The sequence below is a fragment of the Choloepus didactylus genome, chromosome 12, assembly GCF_015220235.1.
Source record: "Choloepus didactylus isolate mChoDid1 chromosome 12, mChoDid1.pri, whole genome shotgun sequence".
Classification (NCBI taxonomy): domain Eukaryota; kingdom Metazoa; phylum Chordata; class Mammalia; order Pilosa; family Megalonychidae; genus Choloepus; species Choloepus didactylus.
Genome location: NC_051318.1, coordinates 36,103,610 through 36,125,244, shown reverse-complemented (window position 1 = coordinate 36,125,244; position 21,635 = coordinate 36,103,610). Strand labels below are relative to the sequence as shown.

The window sequence follows — 21,635 nt, the reverse complement described above, 5'->3', positions numbered from 1 at the left end:
AATTAGTATTTGATGGTATGAACAAATACCTAATCATGGATTTATTTTTCTTAAGATCTATTCAGAGAAGGTAAGGAAATACCATAGTCCTACTGGAGAAGCATATGTTAAATAAAATATTTGAAACTACACCTTAACTTTATACATATAGTATTTTTGATATTCCAGTGTTTATAAGGCTATAACTTAACTCAAATCTATTACAGCCTCTCTCGTTTATATTTCTAAGTGGGGGGGAAGGGCATGATCTTTCTGAATAATAGCACTTATTGAGTGTCTGTATGTACTAGAAAATCACAATAATTATGTAAGGGAAGTATTATTGTTACCATTTTAAGTTGAGAAAGGTAGGGCTTCATGATGTAAAATATGTTGCCAAAGATCATTCAGTAGTAAGTGGTAGAGCTGAAACTTGAATTATGTATGACTCCCAAGTTGTAGTTTTTCCATTTAGTATTGCTTCCCACACTAAGTATATGGAAAAGTCTCTTTCTCTTCCCAAAGATAATGAAGTATATTATTTTGAAAGCTAAATTTTTATTAGTCCCTGTTGTGGACCAGACGGTAGGCTAAGTGCTAGAATTAGAACAGTGACCAGGAGCAACATGAGTTTTGCTCTCATGGCACTTATAGTCTAGTGGTAGAGACAGATAAAAAATAAGAAAACATACAAATAAGTAAGCAATTAAAATTGTGGCATTATGAAGGAACCAAGTTGCCGAGAATGAAAAAATGGAGAACTCTTTGTTAATAGGGTGGTCAAGGAAATTCTCTTTGAGGGGATATAATATAAGCCCAAGACCTGAATGATAAGAGACTGAGCCTTCAGCTGGGCAGAGGAGTCAGCATGTGCAAAGGTCCTGAGCCAGTTCAGCCTGGCTTCTATTCTCTTCACTCCACTGAAAGATTTCTTGCTATCACTTTCTCATGTGATAGCTTTCTCAGGTTAAATCCAATGGACATTTTTTCAATCCTTTTCTATCTGACATCTCAGTGGTATTTGACACTGTTGTTAACTCTTCAGACACTCTTGCTCCCTGGCTTCAGTGACATCTTAATCTCCTGGTTTTCTTTAAACTTCTGTGGCTTCTTTGTCTCTTTTGTGCGGGAATTATTCAAGGTATCAGCCCTAGGTTCTCTTGTTGTTGCTCTTTCTATACTTTGTCTGTGAAAGATCTCATTCTTTTCTACTTCTGTTTCTGTGGTGTTAATTAACTTTGGAATCCTAAAACTGTTGTCTCTCTCTGGCATCTCTACTTGGATGTTTCAAAACAACCTCAAACTCAACATGACCAAAACTGTTCTTTGATCTTCCTATGTTCCTTATATCTGAATGGTAACACTATATCCTGTTGCAGAAGCAAAAATCTAGGAATTTATCTTTGCCACTATCTTTCCTTCAGTTCTCATTTCTAATCTGTGAGCAAGTCCTGTTCTCCATAAATGATTTTGCAATGTAGACACATCCCTTCACTTGGTCATTGTTTCCTCAGAAGTCTTCTTTATTTTTTTATTTATTTTATTTTTTTATTTTTATCTTCATTTTATTGATATATTCACATACCACGCAGTCATACAAAACAAATCGTACATTCGATTGTTCACAGTACCATTACATAATTGTACATTCATCACCTAAATCAATCCCTGACACCTTCATTAGCACACACACAAAAATAACAAGAATAATAATTAAAGTGAAAAAGAGCAATTGAAGTAAAAAAGAACACTGGGTACCTTTGTCTGTTTGTTTGTTTGTTTCCCCTATTTTTCTACTCATCCATCCATAAACTAGACAAAGTGGAGTGTGGTCCTTATGGCTTTCCCAATCCCATTGTCACCCCTCATAAGCTACATTTTTATACAATTGTCTTCGAGATTCATGGGTTCTGGGTTGTAGTTTGATAGTTTCAGGTATCCACCACCAGCTACCCCAATTCTTTAGAACCTAAAAAGGGTTGTCTAAATTGTGTGTAAGAGTGCCCACCAGAGTGACCTCTCGGCTCCTTTTGGAATCTCTCTGCCACTGAAGCTTATTTCATTTCCTTTCACATCCCCCTTTTGGTCAAGAAGATGTTCTCCATCCCACGATGCCAGGTCCACATTCCTCCCCGGGAGTCATATTCCACGTTGCCATGGAGATTCACTCCCCTGGGTGTCTGATCCCACGTAGGGGATCTGCCATATATGACAGATAATAGGTTTGCATTGTACTAAGCCACTAAGTTTGTGATAATGTATTACAAGAGTGATAGGAAACTAATACAGAAGGGATAGGTAGAAATCGGAAAACCTTAATTTATCAACTGTATCAGCCTATTAAAGCAGAGACGTCATACAATTATCTCAAAAGATGTAGAAAAAACACTCAATAAATGTATAAGCTCTTGCATGGAAAGAAACTAACATATTGAGTGAAAAAACTTTGCTCTTTATATTACTTCCAGTGTTTATACTTAAGATCCCTGTAAGACGTGTGAATGCCATGAATGCTATTTGGAAAGATATTTTTAAGCATAGTCAAAATACGAAGTTTTTATAGAGTATTCATCATTTGGTGGCATTGCTGGAAAACCAGGTATATTTGGCTTTTTATGTGACAGTTTTCATTGTGTAGAATAGAGTTAAATAGTGTTAAATCTCTTGTGAAAACAATGTTATGATGTGAATTTGTCCCAAGTTTGTTGGACATTGTGTCTTATTTTGAAGGATATTTTTTGAAATGTTCTAATTATCTTATTTATTTTTCAGCAAACTTTGAAAAATTTCCTCTAATCTTTATCAAAGAATTGGATACTGGGTATTGAAGAAAGATGAGCAGAATAACACTATTCTGAAATTGTATTGTAGGTGCAGTGAAACAATTCATGGGATATGTTAAGTAAACTTAAACAAAATTTCAAGTAATTTTGGCTACAGGAGATCTGTAATGTTATACTATGTTCTCAATCAACTGATAAGCATATTACATGTTAAATATAGCTCCAAGGACGACTTTCTGAAGAGATTACCAGTTGACAACTTTTAAAGAATTTCTTCTTCCTTTCCCTTTCCTTCTTAAAAATTTAACATTTCTGGGTACTAAAAGTAATCACAAACAAATACAATTTTTTCGTTAACTGTTGGGGGTATATAAAAGAACAGCATTCATGTGCATGTCTCCTACATTATCCTCCTAAATTTATTTTAATTTGGCTTAAATATGTCCTTATATCATCATTTTTTGGGCCGTAAATCTTAATCTTTGTGTATCTGAAAACCTTATTTTGTCCTCTCTTTTGAATGCAAGCTTTTGTTTGACAGTACTTTTTCTCTTAACACTTTGAAAATATTACACCATTATCTTCTGGTATCTCTTGTTGCTTATAAGTCTCAGTCTGTTGTTCATTTTTGATAATTGTCTATTTTAAGATGATAATTTTAAAGAGTATCTCTTTATCCTTGATGTTCAGCAGTTTCACTATGGTGTAGCTAGTAGTGGATTTATTTACTTTTATTATTTTTTTTATTTTGTTTACATGTCTTTATTTGTCTATTGTCTGTCTTCCGTTTGAGACCATCAGCTCCAGGAATGCTCCTAGAACAGTGCCTGGGATACAATAGGCGCTCACTAAATGTCTGCTGTACAAATGAGCCTCCCCCAGTCTCTGCCCCTCACGCTGGCTCCTGACCCTTTCCTCGGCAGTGAATAACACAGCTGTACCTATCCACAGTTCATGCCTGCCATCTCATTGTTCTTGCAGATCCTCTCCATCAGGTTGGTATTCTGGGAGCACTGGCAGGACCTGGGAACCTGGTGCCCTCCAGAGCTGCCGTGGCCTCTGGATTTATTTTTAATCGGTCTTTTTTGTAGTTGTAGTTTACTCTGGGTCTGAGGGTTCATGTTTTCAATTCTGGAAAATTCCAGCGGTTAGATCTTCAGAATATTGCTTCACATCATTTTATTTATTTTTTTTAGCTGGTAACTTACCTAAGTAAAAATTGGGTTCTATCTTAACTGTTCTTTTGTGATTTGTAAATCTCTTTGTCTTTGTTGAGTTCATTATTCCATAGTGCTGTCTTTCAAATTCCTGATGTGTTCTTGTATCTGTCCTAGAGGTTGTCTTGTCAATTGCATTTTTTATTTCCATGACTATTTCCCCCAGGATTTTTAACGGGCTTTTTCATATCCCTCTGTTCTTATTGCATTTCTGCCTGCTTTTGTGACTATTTTTTCTTTTTGATGGAGAATGTGCTTCCATTTATCTCTTTGATCATCCTCGACAGAGTTATTGAATGTCAAACTGATTAAAATTGATTTCATCTGGAGCAATTTATCTGGCATGAATTAATTTTTCAGTTACTGAATTTTTGGGTGTTTTTCCTAGTATTAGATAGGTTTCTTAATGTGTTTTGGAATTTTGATCTCTAGGCTTATTTTTTAAAAGTGAAACTTAAAAAAATTTTGTTCCTCTTCCCCTTCTTACTCTTCTTCTCCCTTTCATCTTCCTCCCCTCTCCTTCCTGTGCTTCCCCTTCCTCTTTCTTTTCTTGGTCTGGACTTTCATCTGCCCATTCCTTATCCCATTCTGCTCCCAGCAAAATCCCACATCACCCCATCTAGTAGTTTTGTAGTTGCCTTCACTTGGCATTTTGGATCCCTAGGTCTTATGATGATGATTTGAACGCGTGGTGTGTTTAGTCACAGAGCTGGTTCAGATTTTGATCCTGAAGCTCTGACTGTGTTTTCTGCCTCCCTAGTCCCACAGCTCTCCAGGACTTCTAGCCACAGCAAATGTTTCATAGCCTCTTGGTACCTCAGACTAGGGTAGTTCCACCTTACAACCTGTTTTTTAACATTGACCTGGCTCTCCTCCCGGTCTCCTTAAGAACAGTCTTTATTAACTTTGCATTTGATGCTTCCTGCTTCTGTATCTGGAGCCCAATAATCCTGTAGTTAGTCTTATTTATTGTATTGAATTTTTCTTCCGTTTTGAGTTCACAAGGTGTTGACCATTTATTTCTGCTTGTCTATCATCTTGGTTTTCTTTTCTTTTTTTTTTTTTTTCATTTTTATTGAGATTGTTCAGATACCATGCAATTATCCAAAGATCCAAAGTGTACAATCACTTGCCCCTGGGTACCCTCATACAGCTGTGCATCCATCACACTTAATTTTTGTTCAATTTTTAGAAACTTTTCATTACTCCAGACAAGAAATAAAGTGAAAGATGAAAAAAAAAAAGAAAAGAAAAGAAAACTCTAATCCTCCCCTATCCCTAACCAACCCCCCTCAATTGTTGACTCGTAGTATTGATATAGTACATTTGTTACTGTTTATGAAAAAATGTTGAAATACTACTAACTGTAGTATATAGTTTGTAATAGGTATATAGTTCTTCCCTATATGCCCCTCTATTGTTAACTTCTAATTGTATTGTCATACATTTGTTCTGGTTCATGGAAGTGATTTCTAGTATTTGTACAGTTATCATGGACATTGCCCACTATAGGATTCAGTTTTATACATTCCCATCTTTTGACCTCCAGCTTTCCTTCTGGTAACATATATGACTCTGAGCTTCCCCTTTCCACCTCATTCACACACCATTCAGCGCTGTTAGTTATTCTCACATCTTGCTACCAACACCCCTGTTCATTTCCAAACATTTAAGTTCATCCTAATTGAACATTCTGCTCATACTAAGCAACCATTCCCCATTCTTAAGCCTCGTCCTATATTTTGGTACCTTATATTTCATGTCTATGAGTTTACATATTATAATTAGTTCCTATCAGTGAGACCCTGCAATAATTGTCCTAATGTGTCTGGCTTATTTCACTCAGTATATTGCCCTCGAGGTTTTGTCATTAACCCATTTTTTTTTTAATATGGTTTTGTTCACTCACCATACATTCCATCCCAAGTAAATGATCGATGGTTTTCTGCATGGTCATACATTTATGTGTTCACCACCTTCACCATTATCTATATAAGAGCATCTACATTTCTTCCACAAGGCAGGAGGGAGAGTCAAAGAAGGTAGAGAGGCAAAAGAAAGAGGAAAAAAAAGACAGCTAGGAAGCAGCAAAAGGAAAAATAACCTTAAATCAAAGTAGAATAAAGAATCAGACAATACCACCAATGTCAAGTGTCTAACATGCCTCCCCTATCCCCCCCTCTTATCTGCATTCACCTTGGTATATCACCTTTGTTACATTAAAGGAAGCATAATACAATGATTCTATTAGTTACAGTCTCTAGTTTATGCTGATTGCATCCCTCCCCCAGTGCCTCCCCATTTTTAACACCTTGCAAGGTAGACATTTGCTTGTTCTCCCTCGTAAAAGAACATATTTGTACATTTTATCACAATTGTTGAATACTCTAGATTTCACCAAGTTACACAGTCCCAGTCTTTATCTTTCCTCCTTTCTTGTGGTGTCTCACATGCTCCTCACCTTCCTCTCTCAACCGTATTCATAGTTACCTCTGTTCAGTGTACTTACATTGTTGTGCTACCATCTCCCAAAATTGTGTTCCAAACCACACACTCCTGTCTTCTATCACTGTGTAGTGCTCCCTTTAGTATTTCCTGTACGGCAGGTGTCTTGTTCACAAAGTCTCTCATTGTCTGTTTGTCAGAAAATATTTTGAGCTGTCCCTCATATTCGAAGGACAGCTTTGCTGGATACAGGATTCTTGGTTGGTGGTTTTTCTCTTTCAGTATCTTAAATATATCACACCACTTCCTTCTTGCCTCCATGGTTTCTGCTGAGAGATCCGCACATAGTCTTATTAAGCTTCCTTTGTATGTAATGGATCGCTTTTCTCTTGCTGCTTTCAGGATTCTCTCTTTGTCGTTGACATTTGATAATCTGATTATTAAGTGTCTTGGCATAGGTCTATTCATATCTCTTCTGTTTGGAGTACGCTGCGCTTCATGGATCTGTAATTTTATGTCTTTCATAAGAGATGGGAAATTTTCATTAATTATTTCCTCTATTATTGCTTCTGTCCCCTTTCCCTCTCTTCTCCTTCTGGGACACCAATGATACGTCCATTATTGTACTTTGTTTCATCCTTGAGTTTCCGGAGACGTTGCTCATATTTTTTCATTCTTTTCTCCATCTGCTCCTTTGCTTGTAGGCTTTCAGGTGTTTTGTTCTCCAGTTCCTGAGTGTTTTCTTCTGCCTTTTGAGATCTGCTGTTGTATGTTTCCATTGTGTCTTTCATCTCTTGTGTTGTGCCTTTCATTTCCATAGATTCTACTGGTTGCTTTTTTGAACTTTTGATTTCTGCCGTGTACATGCCCAGTGCTTCCTTTACAGCCTCTATCTCTTTTGCAATATCTTCTCTAAACTTTTTGATTTGATTTAGCATTAGTTGTTTAAATTCCTGTATCTCAGTTGAGGGTACATTTGTTCCTTTGACTGGGCCATAACTTTGTTTTTCTTAGTGTAGGTTGTAATTTTCTGTTGTCTAGGCATGGTTTCCTTGGTTATCCAAATCAGGTTTTCCCAGACCAGAACAGGGTCAAGTCCCAGAGGGAAGAAATATTCAGTAACTGGTTTCCCTGAGGGTGTGTCTTAGAAAATTGCTCCACCCTTTGATGCCTAGGGTCACTGTGCTTTTCTGCCCAGCAGGTGATGCCTGTTAGCCTATAATTCTTGACTGGTGTGAGGAGGTATGGCCCTGTTCCCCCAGGCTCTGGGGTCTGGTTCTGAATGGAAAGGTCCCCACCCCTTTCCTCCTAGAGAAGACAGAGCTCCCAGGTGGAGGTCATTAGCATTTCAGTGGTCTCTCTCTCTGCTTGTGCTGTCTCCACCCTTCCCCAAGTCAGAGCCCTGGAAACTGAAAATGACTGGGGCTTTCTCCACTGAGCCGAAAAAGAAACAGATAGTCCCCTTCAGACCCAGTCCAAGGTGACCCTCTGGCTCTCCCAGGTCAGTCGTCACCCAAAGCCTCTGTCTGTTTCTTGGGGATGCGTACCTGTAGTGAGCAGTTCACACTCGCTACTTAAAACCCCAGTTGGAATGACATAGAGAACAAAAAAACAATAGAGAGGATAAATATCACCAAAAGTTGGTTCTTTGAGAAGATCAACAAGATTGACAAGCCCCTAGCTAGACTGACAAAATCAAAAAGAGAGAAGACCCGTATAAACAAAATAATGAATGAAAAAGGTGACATAACTGCAGATCCTGAAGAAATTAAAAAAATTATAAGAGGATACTATGAACAACTGTATGGCAACAAACTGGATAATGTAGAGGAAATGGACAGTTTCCTGGAAACATATGAACAACCTAGACTGACCAGAGAAGAAATAGAAGACCTCAACCAACCCATCACAAGCAAAGAGATCCAATCAGTCATCAAAAATCTTCCCACAAATAAATGCCCAGGGCCAGATGGCTTCACAGGAGAATTCTACCAAACTTTCCAGAAAGAACTGACACCAATCTTACTCAAACTCTTTCAAAACATTGAAGAAAATGGAACACTACCCAACTCATTCTATGAAGCTAACATCAATCTAATACCAAAACCAGGCAAAGATGCTACAAAAAAGGAAAACTACCGGCCAATCTCCCTAATGAATATAGATGCAAAAATCCTCAACAAAATACTTGCAAATTGAATCCAAAGACACATTAAAAAAATCATACACCATGACCAAGTGGGGTTTATTCCAGGCATGCGAGGATGGTTCAACATAAGAAAATGAATCAATGTATTACAACACATTAACAAGTCAAAAGGGAAAAATCAATTGATCATCTCAGTAGATGCTGAAAAAGCATTTGACAAAATCCAACATCCGTTTTTGATAAAAACGCTTCAAAAGGTAGGAATTGAGGGAAACTTCCTCAACATGATAAAGAGCATATATGAAAAACCCACAGCCAGCATAGTACTCAATGGTGAGAGACTGAAAGCCTTCCCTCTAAGATCAGGAACAAGACAAGGATGCCCGCTGTCACCACTGTTATTCAACATTGTGCTGGAAGTGCTAGCCAGGGCAATCCGGCAACACAAAGAAATAAAAGGCATCCAAATTGGAAAAGAAGAAGTAAAACTGTCATTGTTTGCAGATGATATGATCTTATATCTAGAAAACCCTGAGAAATCGACGATACAGCTACTAGAGCTAATAAACAAATTTAGCAAAGTAGCGGGATACAAGGTTAATGCACATAAGTCAGTAATGTTTCTATATGCTAGAAATGAACAAACTGAAGAGACACTCAAGAAAAAGATACCATTTTCAATAGCAACTAAAAAAATCAAGTACCTAGGAATAAACTTAAACAAAGATGTAAAAGACCTATACAAAGAAAACTACATAACTCTACTAAAAGAAATAGAAGGGGACCTTAAAAGATGGAAAAATATTCCATGTTCATGGATAGGAAGACTAAATGTCATTAAGATGTCAATTCTACCCAAACTCATCTACAGATTCAATGCAATCCCAATCAAAATTCCAACAACGTACTTTGCAGACTTGGAAAAGCTAGTTATCAAATTTATCTGGAAAGGGAAGATGCCTTGAATTGCTAAAGACACTCTAAAAAAGAAAAACGAAGTGGGAGGACTTACACTCCCTGACTTTGAAGCTTATTATAAAGCCACAGTTGCCAAAACAGCATGGTACTGGCACAAAGATAGACATATAGATCAATGGAATCGAATTGAGAATTCGGAGACAGACCCTCAGATCTATGGCCGACTGATCTTTGATAAGGCCCCCAAAGTCACTGAACTGAGTCATAATGGTCTTTTCAACAAATGGGACTGGGAGAGTTGGATATCCATATCCAAAAGAATGAAAGAGGACCCCTACCTCACCCCCTACACAAAAATTAACTCAAAATGGACCAAAGATCTCAATATAAAAGAAAGTACCATAAAACTCCTAGAAGATAATGTAGGAAAACATCTTCAAGACCTTGTATTAGGCGGCCACTTCCTAGACTTTACACCCAAAGCACAAGCAACAAAAGAGAAAATAGATAAATGGGAACTCCTCAAGCTTAGAAGTTTCTGCACCTCAAAGGAATTTCTCAAAACGGTAAAGAGGCAGCCAACTCAATGGGAAAAAATTTTTGGAAACCATGTATCTGACAAAAGACTGATATCTTGCATATATAAAGAAATTCTACAACTCAATGACAATAGTACAGACAGCCCAATTATAAAATGGGCAAAAGAACGGAAAGGCAGTTCTCTGAAGAGGAAATACAAATGGCCAAGAAACACATGAAAAAATGTTCAGCTTCACTAGCTATTAGAGAGATGCAAATTAAGACCACAATGAGATACTATCTAACACCGGTTAGAATGGCTGCCATTAAACAAACAGGAAACTACAAATGCTGGAGGGGATGTGGAGAAATTGGAACTCTTGTTCATTGTTGGTGGGACTGTATAATGGTTCAGCCACTCTGGAAGTCAGTCTGGCAGTTCCTTAGAAAACTAGATATAGAGTTACCATTCGATCCAGCGGTTGCACTTCTCGGTATATACCCGGAAGATTGGAAAGCAGTGACACAAACAGATATCTGCACGCCAATGTTCATAGCAGCATTATTCACAATTGCCAAGAGATGGAAACAACCCAAATGTCCTTCAACAAATGAGTGGATAAATAAAATGTGGTATACATACACGATGGAATACTACGCGGCAGTAAGAAGGAACGATCTGGTGAAACATATGACAACATGGATGAACCTTGAAGACATAATGCTGAGCGAAATAAGCCAGGCACAAAAAGAGAAATATTATATGCTACCACTAATGTGAACTTTGAAAAATGTAAAACAAATGGTTTATAATGTAGAATGTAGGGGAACTAGCAGTAGAGAGCAATTAAGGAAGGGGGAACAATAATCCAAGAAGAACAGATAAGCTATTTAACGTTCTGGGGAGGCCCAGGAATGACTATGATCTGTTAATTTCTGATGGATATAGTAGGAAGAAGTTCACAGAAATGTTGCTATATTAGGTAACTTTCTTGGGGTAACGTAGGAACATGTTGGAAGTTAAGCAGTTATCTTAGGTTAGTTGTCTTTTTCTTACCCCCTTGTTATGGTCTCTTTGAAATGTTCTTTTATTGTATGTTTGTTTTCTTTTTAACTTTTTTTTTCATACAGTTGATTTAATAAAGAAGGGAAAGTTAAAAAAAAAAAAAAAAGAAAAACAAGGGAAAAAAAAAAGATGTAGTGCCCCCTTGAGGAGCCTGTGGAGAATGCAGGGGTATTCGCCTACCCCACCTCCATGGTTGCTAACATGACCACAGACATAGGGGACTGGTGGTTTGATGGGTTGTGTCCTCTACCACAGGTTTTACCCTTGGGAAGATGGTTGCTGCAAAGGAGAGGCTAGGCCTCCCTATGGTTGTGCCTAAGAGCCTCCTCCCGAATGCCTCTTTGTTGCTCAGATGTGGCCCTGTCTCTCTAGCTAAGCCAAGTTGAAAGGTGAAATCACTGCCCTCCCCCCTACGTGGGATCAGACACCCCAGGGAGTGAATCTACCTGGCAACATGGAATATGACTCCCGGGGAGGAATGTAGACCTGGCATCGTGGGACGGAGAACATCTTCTTGACCAAAAAGGGGATGTGAAAGGAAATGAAATAAGCTTCAGTGGCAGAGAGATTCCAAAAGGAGCCGAGAGGTCACTCGGTGGGCACTCTTAGCTTCCACTCTTCTCTATGCCGCCATCCTTGGTTTTCTTTTATAGGTTTTATTCGTCATTGCTGTTACATTTGGAGCAGAAAGGGCTTTTGAAGTATGAACCTGTTATGTTATTTTTGTGTGTGTGCTAAATTTACTTAAGTCTACAAAGACAGAAAAAATGCCAAAACTCAGTTTCACTCATCAGTTTATCCGTATTATCTAACTGGTATTTCAAATGTTTGTTATGGGATTAGCTATAAAGTAGATTGGGATTTAACTTTGTGTTGGCACTTAGGCACTGTTTTGCTAGCTCCAGATCTTTGACTATGGCCAGTATATTGGCTTGACTTGGGAGAGTTTACTTTGCTGCTTATTCTGCTGCTTCTAAATGGCCACAATGATAGCTGCCAAGTTGGAGAAGTAAAGGCAAAAATCCAGAAATAAAGGCCACAATGACGGCTGCCAATTTGGGGAAGTAACGGGCAAAAATGCCCTGAAGATGACAACTATGGACTCATACCTCTGATCTGTTCTTCCTAGTTGACACCTGTGTTGAGGAGGGGCTCCAAATCAGAAAAATAAATCAGATAAAAATCCACTATTGCTATCCTAGTCATTCATTTATTCAGAAAATGCACTGAAAAGCACCTTGTAGATGGTGGAGATTGGAATGTGGTGTATCCAATGAGAATTTGTAGCTTCCTAAGGTTAGGAACCTTGTCTTTTTATGTGGGAGATAAGTTTAGCTAAAACCATTTATAAATACTATTTGAAAATATCTTGTTTTGAAAGAACTGTTTAATTGTTTCTAAGTTTTCCTTTGAATTTTTATCATGTATTACTTCAGTTTCCAAGACTACTGCATTCCCAAGATTGATATTTGAAATTTTAGTGAAAGAGACTTTAAATAAAGCAAAGTATTTTCAGTGAACTATTCTTCCTAAGTGTTATGGATCCTTAGATTACACTGATGAAACTTCACAGGGATGTTCTGTGTGATAGGGGAGTTCAGTTTAAAAATGACTCAAATCTATTTGTAAAGGATTTAATGTAATATTTCCTCTCAATAAATGTTTTCACACATCAGTTTAAAAATAATGTGCTTTATTATTTTTTTACAGTGTTTTAAAGTGTTCCAAAAGATTTGTGTCCTTACAGCATTTTATTGGCTTTCATTGTATAGCGTTGTAAGGAGTGACATATTCAACATTTAAAAAATATTGATTGAATGCCTACTATATGAAGATCTCATGTCTTATGTAGTTAGTAGATATCTCTGCCCTCATGTGACTTCCAGTGAGTGGAGGGAAACAACTATTTCATAATTGTAGTTGTGATATGTACTACAATAGAAAATTATTGGGTCTTTTGTGAGTGTGTAACAGGAAGATTTAAATCCATCTGGAGGGCCAGGGAAGGCTTTCTTTAGGAAGTGTCATTTAAGCAGATGCCTGAAAATTGAAAAGAGTTATCCAGGTAAAGAAGGGTAGGGTGGGGGTGGGGGGGGGTAGTATTGAGGCAGCATAAAGCTTGGTAATTTTGAGAAAATTGGGTAGGGCTAACATCCTTAATAAACAAGAGACCAACAGTATTATTTACAGTGATTACCTCTATCTCGTAGTGTTTCTTTTTCTGTTTTAAATTTGTTTCAACATTGTCAGATCGTAAAACTGACAATTTTTTTTTTTTGATGTATAGTTGTATGAATTTTAGCACACATGTAGATTAATGTAACCACTACCGCAAACAGGAGGCAAAATTGTTCATCACCCTCAAATGCCCTTGTGCTATCCTTTTATAGTCACATCCTCCTCTTACCATATCCCTGGTAATCACTGTTTTTGAACACATCACTGTGGCTTTGTTGTTTCTATACAATGTGTAGCTTTTTGAGACGATCTTCTTTTACTTAGCAGAATGCCTTTCAGATTCATCCAAATGGTTGAGTGTATCAATTGTTTGTTCCTTCTTTTATTGCTGAGTGGTATTGCATTGTAGGTGTGTATAGTTTGTTTATTCATTTACCTGTTGAAGGGATGTTTGGGTTGTTTCCACTTTTGGCTATTGTGAATAAGTTTGGTGCTATGAATAGGCATGTACAAGTGTCTCTTTGAGTCCCTGCTTTCACTTTTTCTGGCTATATACCTAAAAGTGAAATTGCTGGATCATGTGGTAATTCTACATTTAATTTCTTGAGGTAGCATCAGACTGTTTCCACAGCAGCTATACCATTCTACCACTTACCAGCAGTGTATGAGGGTTCCAGTTTCTCCACATCTTGGCCAATACTTATTTTCCATATTTTAAAATAATAGCCATTGTAGTAAGTGTGAACTGGTGTCTCATTGTGGTTTTCATTTGCATTTCGCTAATGACTAATGATGTTGAGCATTTTTTTATGGGCTTGTAAATCATTTCTATATCTTTTCTTGGGAAAACTGTCTATTCAAGTCCTTTGCTCATTTATTATTATTATTTTGATGATGTTTTTGACTTGTGGGAATTCTTTATATATTCTGGATACCAAGTCCTGATCAGATATATGATCAGCAAATTAGTTTCTCCCAATATGTGATTTTCGTTTTCACTCTCTTGAGATAGTCCTTTGCACAAATATTTTAAATTTTGTTGATGTCTTAATTTATCTATTTTCCTTTTGTTGCTTGTGCATCCCACATTTTAAAATATATTTTATTTTCACTTTTGTTTAGTTCAATATATTTTCTAATTTTCCTGGGGACTTCCCCTTTTATTCATGAATTATGTGAAGTATATTGTGTAATTTTCAAGCGTTCATAGACTTTTGTGTTACTTTTCTGTTACTGATTTCCAGTTTAATTATATTATGGTCAGAGAACATTTGATAATGATTTTAGTTCTTTTAAATGTATTAAGGTTTGTTTTATGTTCTGGTATCTATCTTGGTGAATGTTTCATGTGCATTTGAAGAGATTGTGTCTTCTGTTGTTGAGTGGAGTATTCTTTAAATGTTGATTAGATATAGTTGTTTGGTATTGTACAGTTCTTCTATATCCATGCTGTTTTTATCTACTGTTCTCCCTATTACTGAGAAAGAAATCTCCAACAGTAATTGGGTATTTGTCTATGTATTTTAATTTTGTCAATATTTTCTTTATGAAGCACTGTTGTTAGGTGCATGCACATTATGGATTGTTATATCTTTTTAGTAAATTGATCCTCTTGTCATTATATAATGTTCTTCTTTAACCTAATTGTTATTTTCTTTGCTCTGGCATCTACTTTGTCTGATAGGGTTGTAAGGATATTTATATGGGTAGTCAGGTGTGGCAAGGATGGGAGACACCAGACATGTATGAAAGAAAAGTTTATTAGTACTTACAGGTCCTAGAACATAGAGAGTGGCATATCCCACAGGGTCACGTGGTGAAACACATCAGAAGCATAGGCTCAAATAAGCAGGCAGGGAACAAAAGGTTACAGTGGATCTGGGGACTGTGCTTTTACATGGGTGGAGCTGTAGCAGTTGGTAAAGCAAGAATGGGGATTTGGGGAGTTCATGTTTGACTTCTGTGGGGGTATGAACACAGGTACGATGTGGGGAGGAGAGGAAGAAGCTGTTTATCTTGTATAAGCAGAAGTCTTGGGTGGTCACTGAAGGATCTAACAATAAGGTCGAAGATGCTGAGGCATTATGACAATGCAGAAGTCCCCGTGTTACTAGAGACAGAGTCAGAGATGATGAGGCCTCTCATTCACAGTGTAAAAAGATCCTCTTTTATTTTAATTAATTTTAATTTTAATTAATTTTAATTTAACTTTATATGATAGTAATTTAGGCATTTCAGCCTTTTTTTGTGTAGTGTTTGCATGGTATATGTATTTTTTTTTTCCATTTTATTTTGAACCTACCTATATTATTCAAAGTGAATTTCTTGTATATATTGTATAAGTAAGTCATGATTTCCTTTAATTGGTATGTTTAGACCATTTACATTTTTTTCTTTAAATTTTTATTAAGATTGTTTGCATACCATACAATTATCCAAAGATCCAAAGTGTACAGTCACTTGCCCCCGGTACCCTCATACAGCTGTGCATCCATCACTACACTTAATTGTTGTTCAATTTTTAGAACTTTTTCATTACTCCAGACAAGAAATGAATAAAGTGAAGAAGAAAAGAAGAAAAGAAGGAAAAAAAAAAGAAAACTCAGATCCTCCCATATCCCTGACCAAACCCCTCCATTGTTGACTCGTAGTATTGGTATAGTACATTTGTTACTGTTTATGAAAGAACACTGAAATATCACTAACTGTAATATATAGTTTGCAATAGGTGTATGTTTCTTCCCTATATGCCCCTCTATTATTAACTTCTAGTTGTATTGTCATACATTTGTTCTGGTTCATGGAAGAGATTTCTAATGTTTGTATAGTTAATCACGGACATTGCCCGCCTTAGGATTCAATTTTATACATTCCCATCTTTTGACCTCCAACATTCCTTGTGGTGACATATATGACCCTGAGCTTCCCCTTTCCACCGCATTCACGCGCCATCAGCACTGTTAGTTATTCTCACAACTTGCTACTGCCACCTCTGTTCGTTTCCAAACATTTAAGTTCATCCTAGTTGAACATTCTGCTCATACTAAGCAGCTGCTTCCCATTCTTTCTATATCTTGGAACCTTATATTTCATGTCTGTAAGTTTACATATTATAATTAGTTCCTATCAGTGAGACCCTGCAGTATTTGTCCTTATGTATCTGGCTTATTTCGCTCAGTATATTGCCCTCAAGGTTTCGTCATCAACCCATTTTGTTTTTTTTTAAGATGGTTTTGTTCACATGCCATACATTCCATCCTAAGTAAACAATCGATGGTTCCCTGTATAGTCACATATTTATGTGTTCACTAGCCTCACCACTATCTATATAAGGGCATCTACATTTCTTCCATAAAGCAGGATGAAGAGTCAAAGAAGGTAGATAGGCAAAAGTAAAAGAAAAAAGAAAGAGGAAAAGAAGAAAAAAATGACAGCTAGGAAGCAGCAAAAGGAAAGATAACCTTAAATCAAGGTAGAATAAAGAGTCAGAGAACACCACCAATGTCAAGTGTCTAACACGCCTCCCCATCCCCCACTCTTATCTGCATTTACCTTGGTATATTGCCTTTGTTACATTAAAGGAAGCATAATGCAATGATTCTGTTAATTATATTCTCTAGTTTACATTGATGGCATCCCTCCCCCAATGACTCCCCATTTTTAACATCTTGCAAAGTTGATGTTTGCTTGTTCTCCCTCATGAGAGAACATATTTGTACATTTTATCACAATTGTTGAACACTTTAGATTTCACCAAGTTACACAGTCACAGTCTTTCTTTCCTCCTTTCTTCTAGTGTCTCACATGCTCCCAACCTTCCCCTCAACTGTATTCATAGTTATCTTTTTCAGTGTACTTACATTGCTGTGCTACCATCTCCCAAAATTGTGTTCTAAACCTCTCACTCCTGTCTTCTCCTATCAGTCTGTAGTGCTCCCTTTAGTATTTCCTGTAGGGTAGGTATCTTGTTCACCAAGTCTCTCATTGTCTCTGTGTTGGAAAATATTTTGAGCTCTCCCTCATATTTGAAGGACAGTTTTGCTGGATATATGATTCTTGGCTGGCATTTTTTTCTCTTTCAGTATCTTAAATATATCACCCCACTTCCTTCTTTCCTCCATGGTTTCTGCTGAGAGATCTGCACATAGTCTTATTAAGCTTCCTTTGTATGTGATGGATTGCTTTTCTCTTGCTGCTTTCAGGATTCTCTCTTTGTCTTTGACGTTTGATAATCTGATTAAGTGTCTGGCATAGGCCTATTCAGATCTGTTCTGTTTGGGGTATGCTGCACTTATTGGATGTGTAATTTTATGCCTTTCATAAGAGATGGGAAATTTTCATTGATTATTTCCTCTGTTATTGCTTCTTTCCCTTTTCCCTTCTCTTCCTCTGGAACACCAATGACATGTACATTCCTGCATTTCGTTTTGTCCTTAAGTTCCAGGAGACATTGCTCGTATTTTTCCATTCTTTTCTCCATCTGCTCCTTTGCATGTAGGCTTTCAGATGTTTTGTTCTCCAGTTCCTGAGTGTTTTCTTCTGCCTCTTGAGATCTGCCATTGTATGTCTCCATTGTGTCTTTCATCTCTTGTGTTGTGCCTTTCATTTCCATAGATTTTGCCAGTTTATTCGAACTTTCAGTTTCTACCTTATGTACGCCCAGTGTTTTCATTATACGCTTCATTTCTTTTACCATATCTTCCCTAAACTTTTTGAATTGATTAAGTATTAGTTGTTTAAATTCCTGTATCTTAGTTAAAGAGTAAGCTTGCTCCTTTGACTGGGCCATAACCTCATTCTTCCTAGTGTAGGGTGTAGTTTTCTTTTGTCTGGGCGTCTAGTTTCCTTGGTTACCCCAATCAGGTTTTCCCAGACCAGACTGGGCTCAGGTCTTGGAAGGAGGGAATAGTATCCGGTTTCCCTGAGGGTGTCTTAGAAGATTGGTACACCCTGTGAGGCCTCAAGTCACTGTGCTTTTCCGCCCAGCAGGTGGTGCCTGTCAGCCTGTAGCTCCCTACTGCTGTAAGGAAGTGTGGCCCTTGGCTGTATTCCCCCAGGCTCTGGGGTCTGGTTCTGAATGGAAGGTGGGTAGTAGAGCTTGGCACCACCTTCTTCCTCTTAGGGAAGATACACCCGCTATGGAGAGGTCATTTACATTTGAATAGTCTTTCTGCTTGTGCTATGTCCACCCTTGTCTAGGTCAGAGCACTGGGAACTGAAAATGGCTGAAGCCTTCTTACTGAGCCAAAAAAACGGACAGAAAGCCATCTTCAGAACTAATCTATGGCCGCCTTCCAGCTCTCCAAGGTCAGTCATCACCAAAAGCCTCTGTCTACTTGTTGGGGATTCGTATCCTGTATTGAGTAGTCCACGTTTGTTAATTAAAACTCCAGTTGGATCTGGGCTGAGCTATATTTGCTTGCTGGGAGAGTGCTGCTCTCTTTCACAACAAGGGTTTGCATTTTGGGCTGTGGGGGTAGGGGGCTCCCGGCTTGGATCCGCTTTTTTTGCTTCTAGATTTTATGCTGCAATCTTGGGCATTCCTCCCAATTTCAGGTTAGTGTTTGATAAGTGGACAGTTACGTTTGTCCCCCCACAGTTATTTCAGAGTACTTACTGGTTGTTCCTGGTTGTTTATTAGCTGTTCCAGGGGGACAAACTAGCTTCCACTCCTCTCTGTGCTGCCATCTTCTTCCATTTCCCAGTTGTTACATTTTTATAATCATTTCCTTAAAGTCTTTGCCAGATAATTTCCAGTCTGTCATCTCAGACTTTGTGTCTTTTCATTGTCTTCTCTAATGATAATTGTGATTTTTCTAATTCTTTGTGTGGAAAGTCATTTCAAATTGTATTCTGGATATTTTGAATATTTTATGAGATTCTGAATCTTGTTCAAATTCTTTGGAAGACTGTTCATATTTTCATTTTAGCAGTAGTTAACTTCATTGGCTTCTCAGCATGCATGCTCTGTTTTTCTGTGGGCTCTCACTCCAGTATTCATTCACTTTTCAAATCCTTTAAAATTCAAATGTGTTCCATGTGTACCCATGCTATCCACTGGTGAGTAAGGAACCTGTGAGTGGTCTCTTAGTTCAATTTCGAATTCTTTGGAATACTTACTAGGATCACATTCACATGTGTCTAATCTAGTGGTGGGTGCGTGAATTCATAAGCAACTTTATTGGGTTGCTTTCCTAGAGTCTCTCTCTTCAGTCTCCCCGTTATGGTTCCCTGGGCCTTCCCTTTTCAATTTGCTCACCAGAGTAGTCAATTGATTGCTCTCTTACTACATTCTGTTGGATAGCTTGATGAGCTGCCTACTACACACAGGACAGGTTTTGGGACAATGAGTACCTCAGGCCACTACCAAACAGTTTGGTACCAGTGTATAATGCTCCCAGTATGTGCAGGTGGGTTTTTCTACTCCCTCTGTAACCGGGACCAGGTATTTTTATTGGAAGCATAGGCTGACTTCTCCTTGAGCTGGTGAAGGGATGGGGGAGGGGCCAGTGAGGGTGCCATGCTTTTATGTGGCCCTTTTCTTGATTCGGGGTTTGCCCTGTTACTAAAATCTTTAAGCTGTTTTCTGGAGCTTGTAATAAGATGTCTCTGCCAGTTCTTGCTGGTTGTTCTGTGGCTGGATAAAGCCCCGAAGTGTCTCACCCCTGCATCTTGATCAGGGTGGGACTTCTGGCTTTTCCTTTTAATTTGAATACATTTATTTACTCTTTTAAATAACAGAGGCATGTTGACAGCTGTACCAAGTGTTTTCTCTAAGCCAGGCACATACTGGAATTGGAAAAAAGTTAGACTTGATATAATAGACAAACTGCTTATAGCCCTTTATTAAACCATTTATTTTTCTCCTTGCTCATTCCCGCTGTCAGGTAGGATATCTTTTCACCCCTGTCTTTGTAGTGCATTCTGTCACAAATCCATTTCCAAAAATTAAGGAACTAATTTGTCATGATTCTGTGTGTGAGTTGAAATGACCCTTCCTACAGATTAAAGATTCTATGCTCTTGTGCTTTTGTGAAGCTTGTAAGCTTCCTGAAGTTATGCATACTTTGCCTTTTTTCTGATGTTGTTTAGCACATGGCCTAGCAGAATTTATCTGGCTGTCTGAGAGGTATAACAAGAAGATAAGCATGCTTGAACTTATCATGTAACTTGTAACTTGATATACCCGTAGTTTCCTCCTTACATGGTGCTTCAATTCCAAGGAATATAGGAGGTGTGATACCTTTTTTTGTCTCAGTTCTAATACTCTTTCCCTATTTATTCCTGGTTGTCCTAGGCTTTCTAGACAAAGCTGTTAGAGTGGGACTTCTGAGCTTTCTTTCAGTTCCTCGTAGCTGGCCCGATTCTTGGAGTCACTGGTGAATTTAGTGAATGGCACAGTAACTTTGGATCTTTAACAGTGAGATAATCATTAAGCTTGGATTAGGAAGAAATTAAAATAGCTTTTGGAGTGCCTTCAAATGTATATACTGTCCTCTGGTACAGAAGAATTTTAATTTTTGGGTGGCAGTGAAAGGAAAATTTTGGCAACAACAAAAAAAAAAACCACATTTCCCAGGTGTTTAAAAATATCTCCAGGTTTTACCTTCCAGCTCTTTGAAAATGTACTAATGAAAATATTTTGAACTCCTTAACTGCTTTTGCTGATTGCTGTTTAATATAAGTACCCACAGGTGTACTCTTGGGATGTTGGAAACTATGGTTCTAGAAAGTATGAGGAATTCCTGAAAGATAAGTAGCAGATGGGATAATTCAATTGGAAGCCCCAACCGAGAACATATAGGAGAGGATGGCTGCAAAAGGTGGCAGCAGTTCCAAAAGAGAGAGATCCTGGGAGCTGGAAGTAGGACCCAGAGCAATTGATTGGATGTTTAGTTGGGATATCTCAGTATGATCATCCAGAGCAGGTGATGGCCCATGCTAAATGTCCATCAGTGAATAAACTGGTAGAGCTTATCTCTTGGAATTCTTTAGTAGTTAAAAAGAATAAGTTAGATATCCATGTTTTGTACAATAACATCTCTAAGACATATTAAAGATTGAAAGAGAACTTGTAAAATGATACTTACATTAATAATTCCATTAATGTTAATAAAATCACACACTGGATTTTCATGTTCTGGATATTTGATATAAAGGAACCATACAAATGTGGTCTTTTGTATCTGATTTTTTTACTTAATAAATGTTTTAGAGTATGCCTTGTGGTAGCATGTATCGGGGCTCCGTTTTTATGGCTGTATAATTTTCCATTGCATGTATATACCACTGTTTGTTTATTCATTTATCCATTGATAGACAAATGGGATGTTTCTACCTTTTGGTTAATATGAGTAGAGCTGATATGAACATTCATGTAC

At 37.7% G+C, this 21,635-nt stretch overlaps 1 protein-coding gene across 4 annotated transcripts in view; it reads left to right on the top strand.

Moving 5' to 3' along the window:
• Positions 1–21,635, top strand: part of PCCA (propionyl-CoA carboxylase subunit alpha) — a 599,270-nt gene that overhangs the window by 60,567 nt on the left and 517,068 nt on the right. Inside the window, exon 1 of one of the 4 annotated variants that reach the window (XM_037799857.1) lies at positions 18,459–18,561. The exons of the other annotated variants lie outside the window; for them this stretch is intronic. Coding sequence (XP_037655785.1) covers positions 18,538–18,561 — 24 coding nt within the window. The 5' untranslated portion in view covers positions 18,459–18,537. Of the gene's footprint in view, positions 1–18,458; positions 18,562–21,635 lie in introns of those variants that run through there. 4 annotated transcript variants of the gene reach the window in all.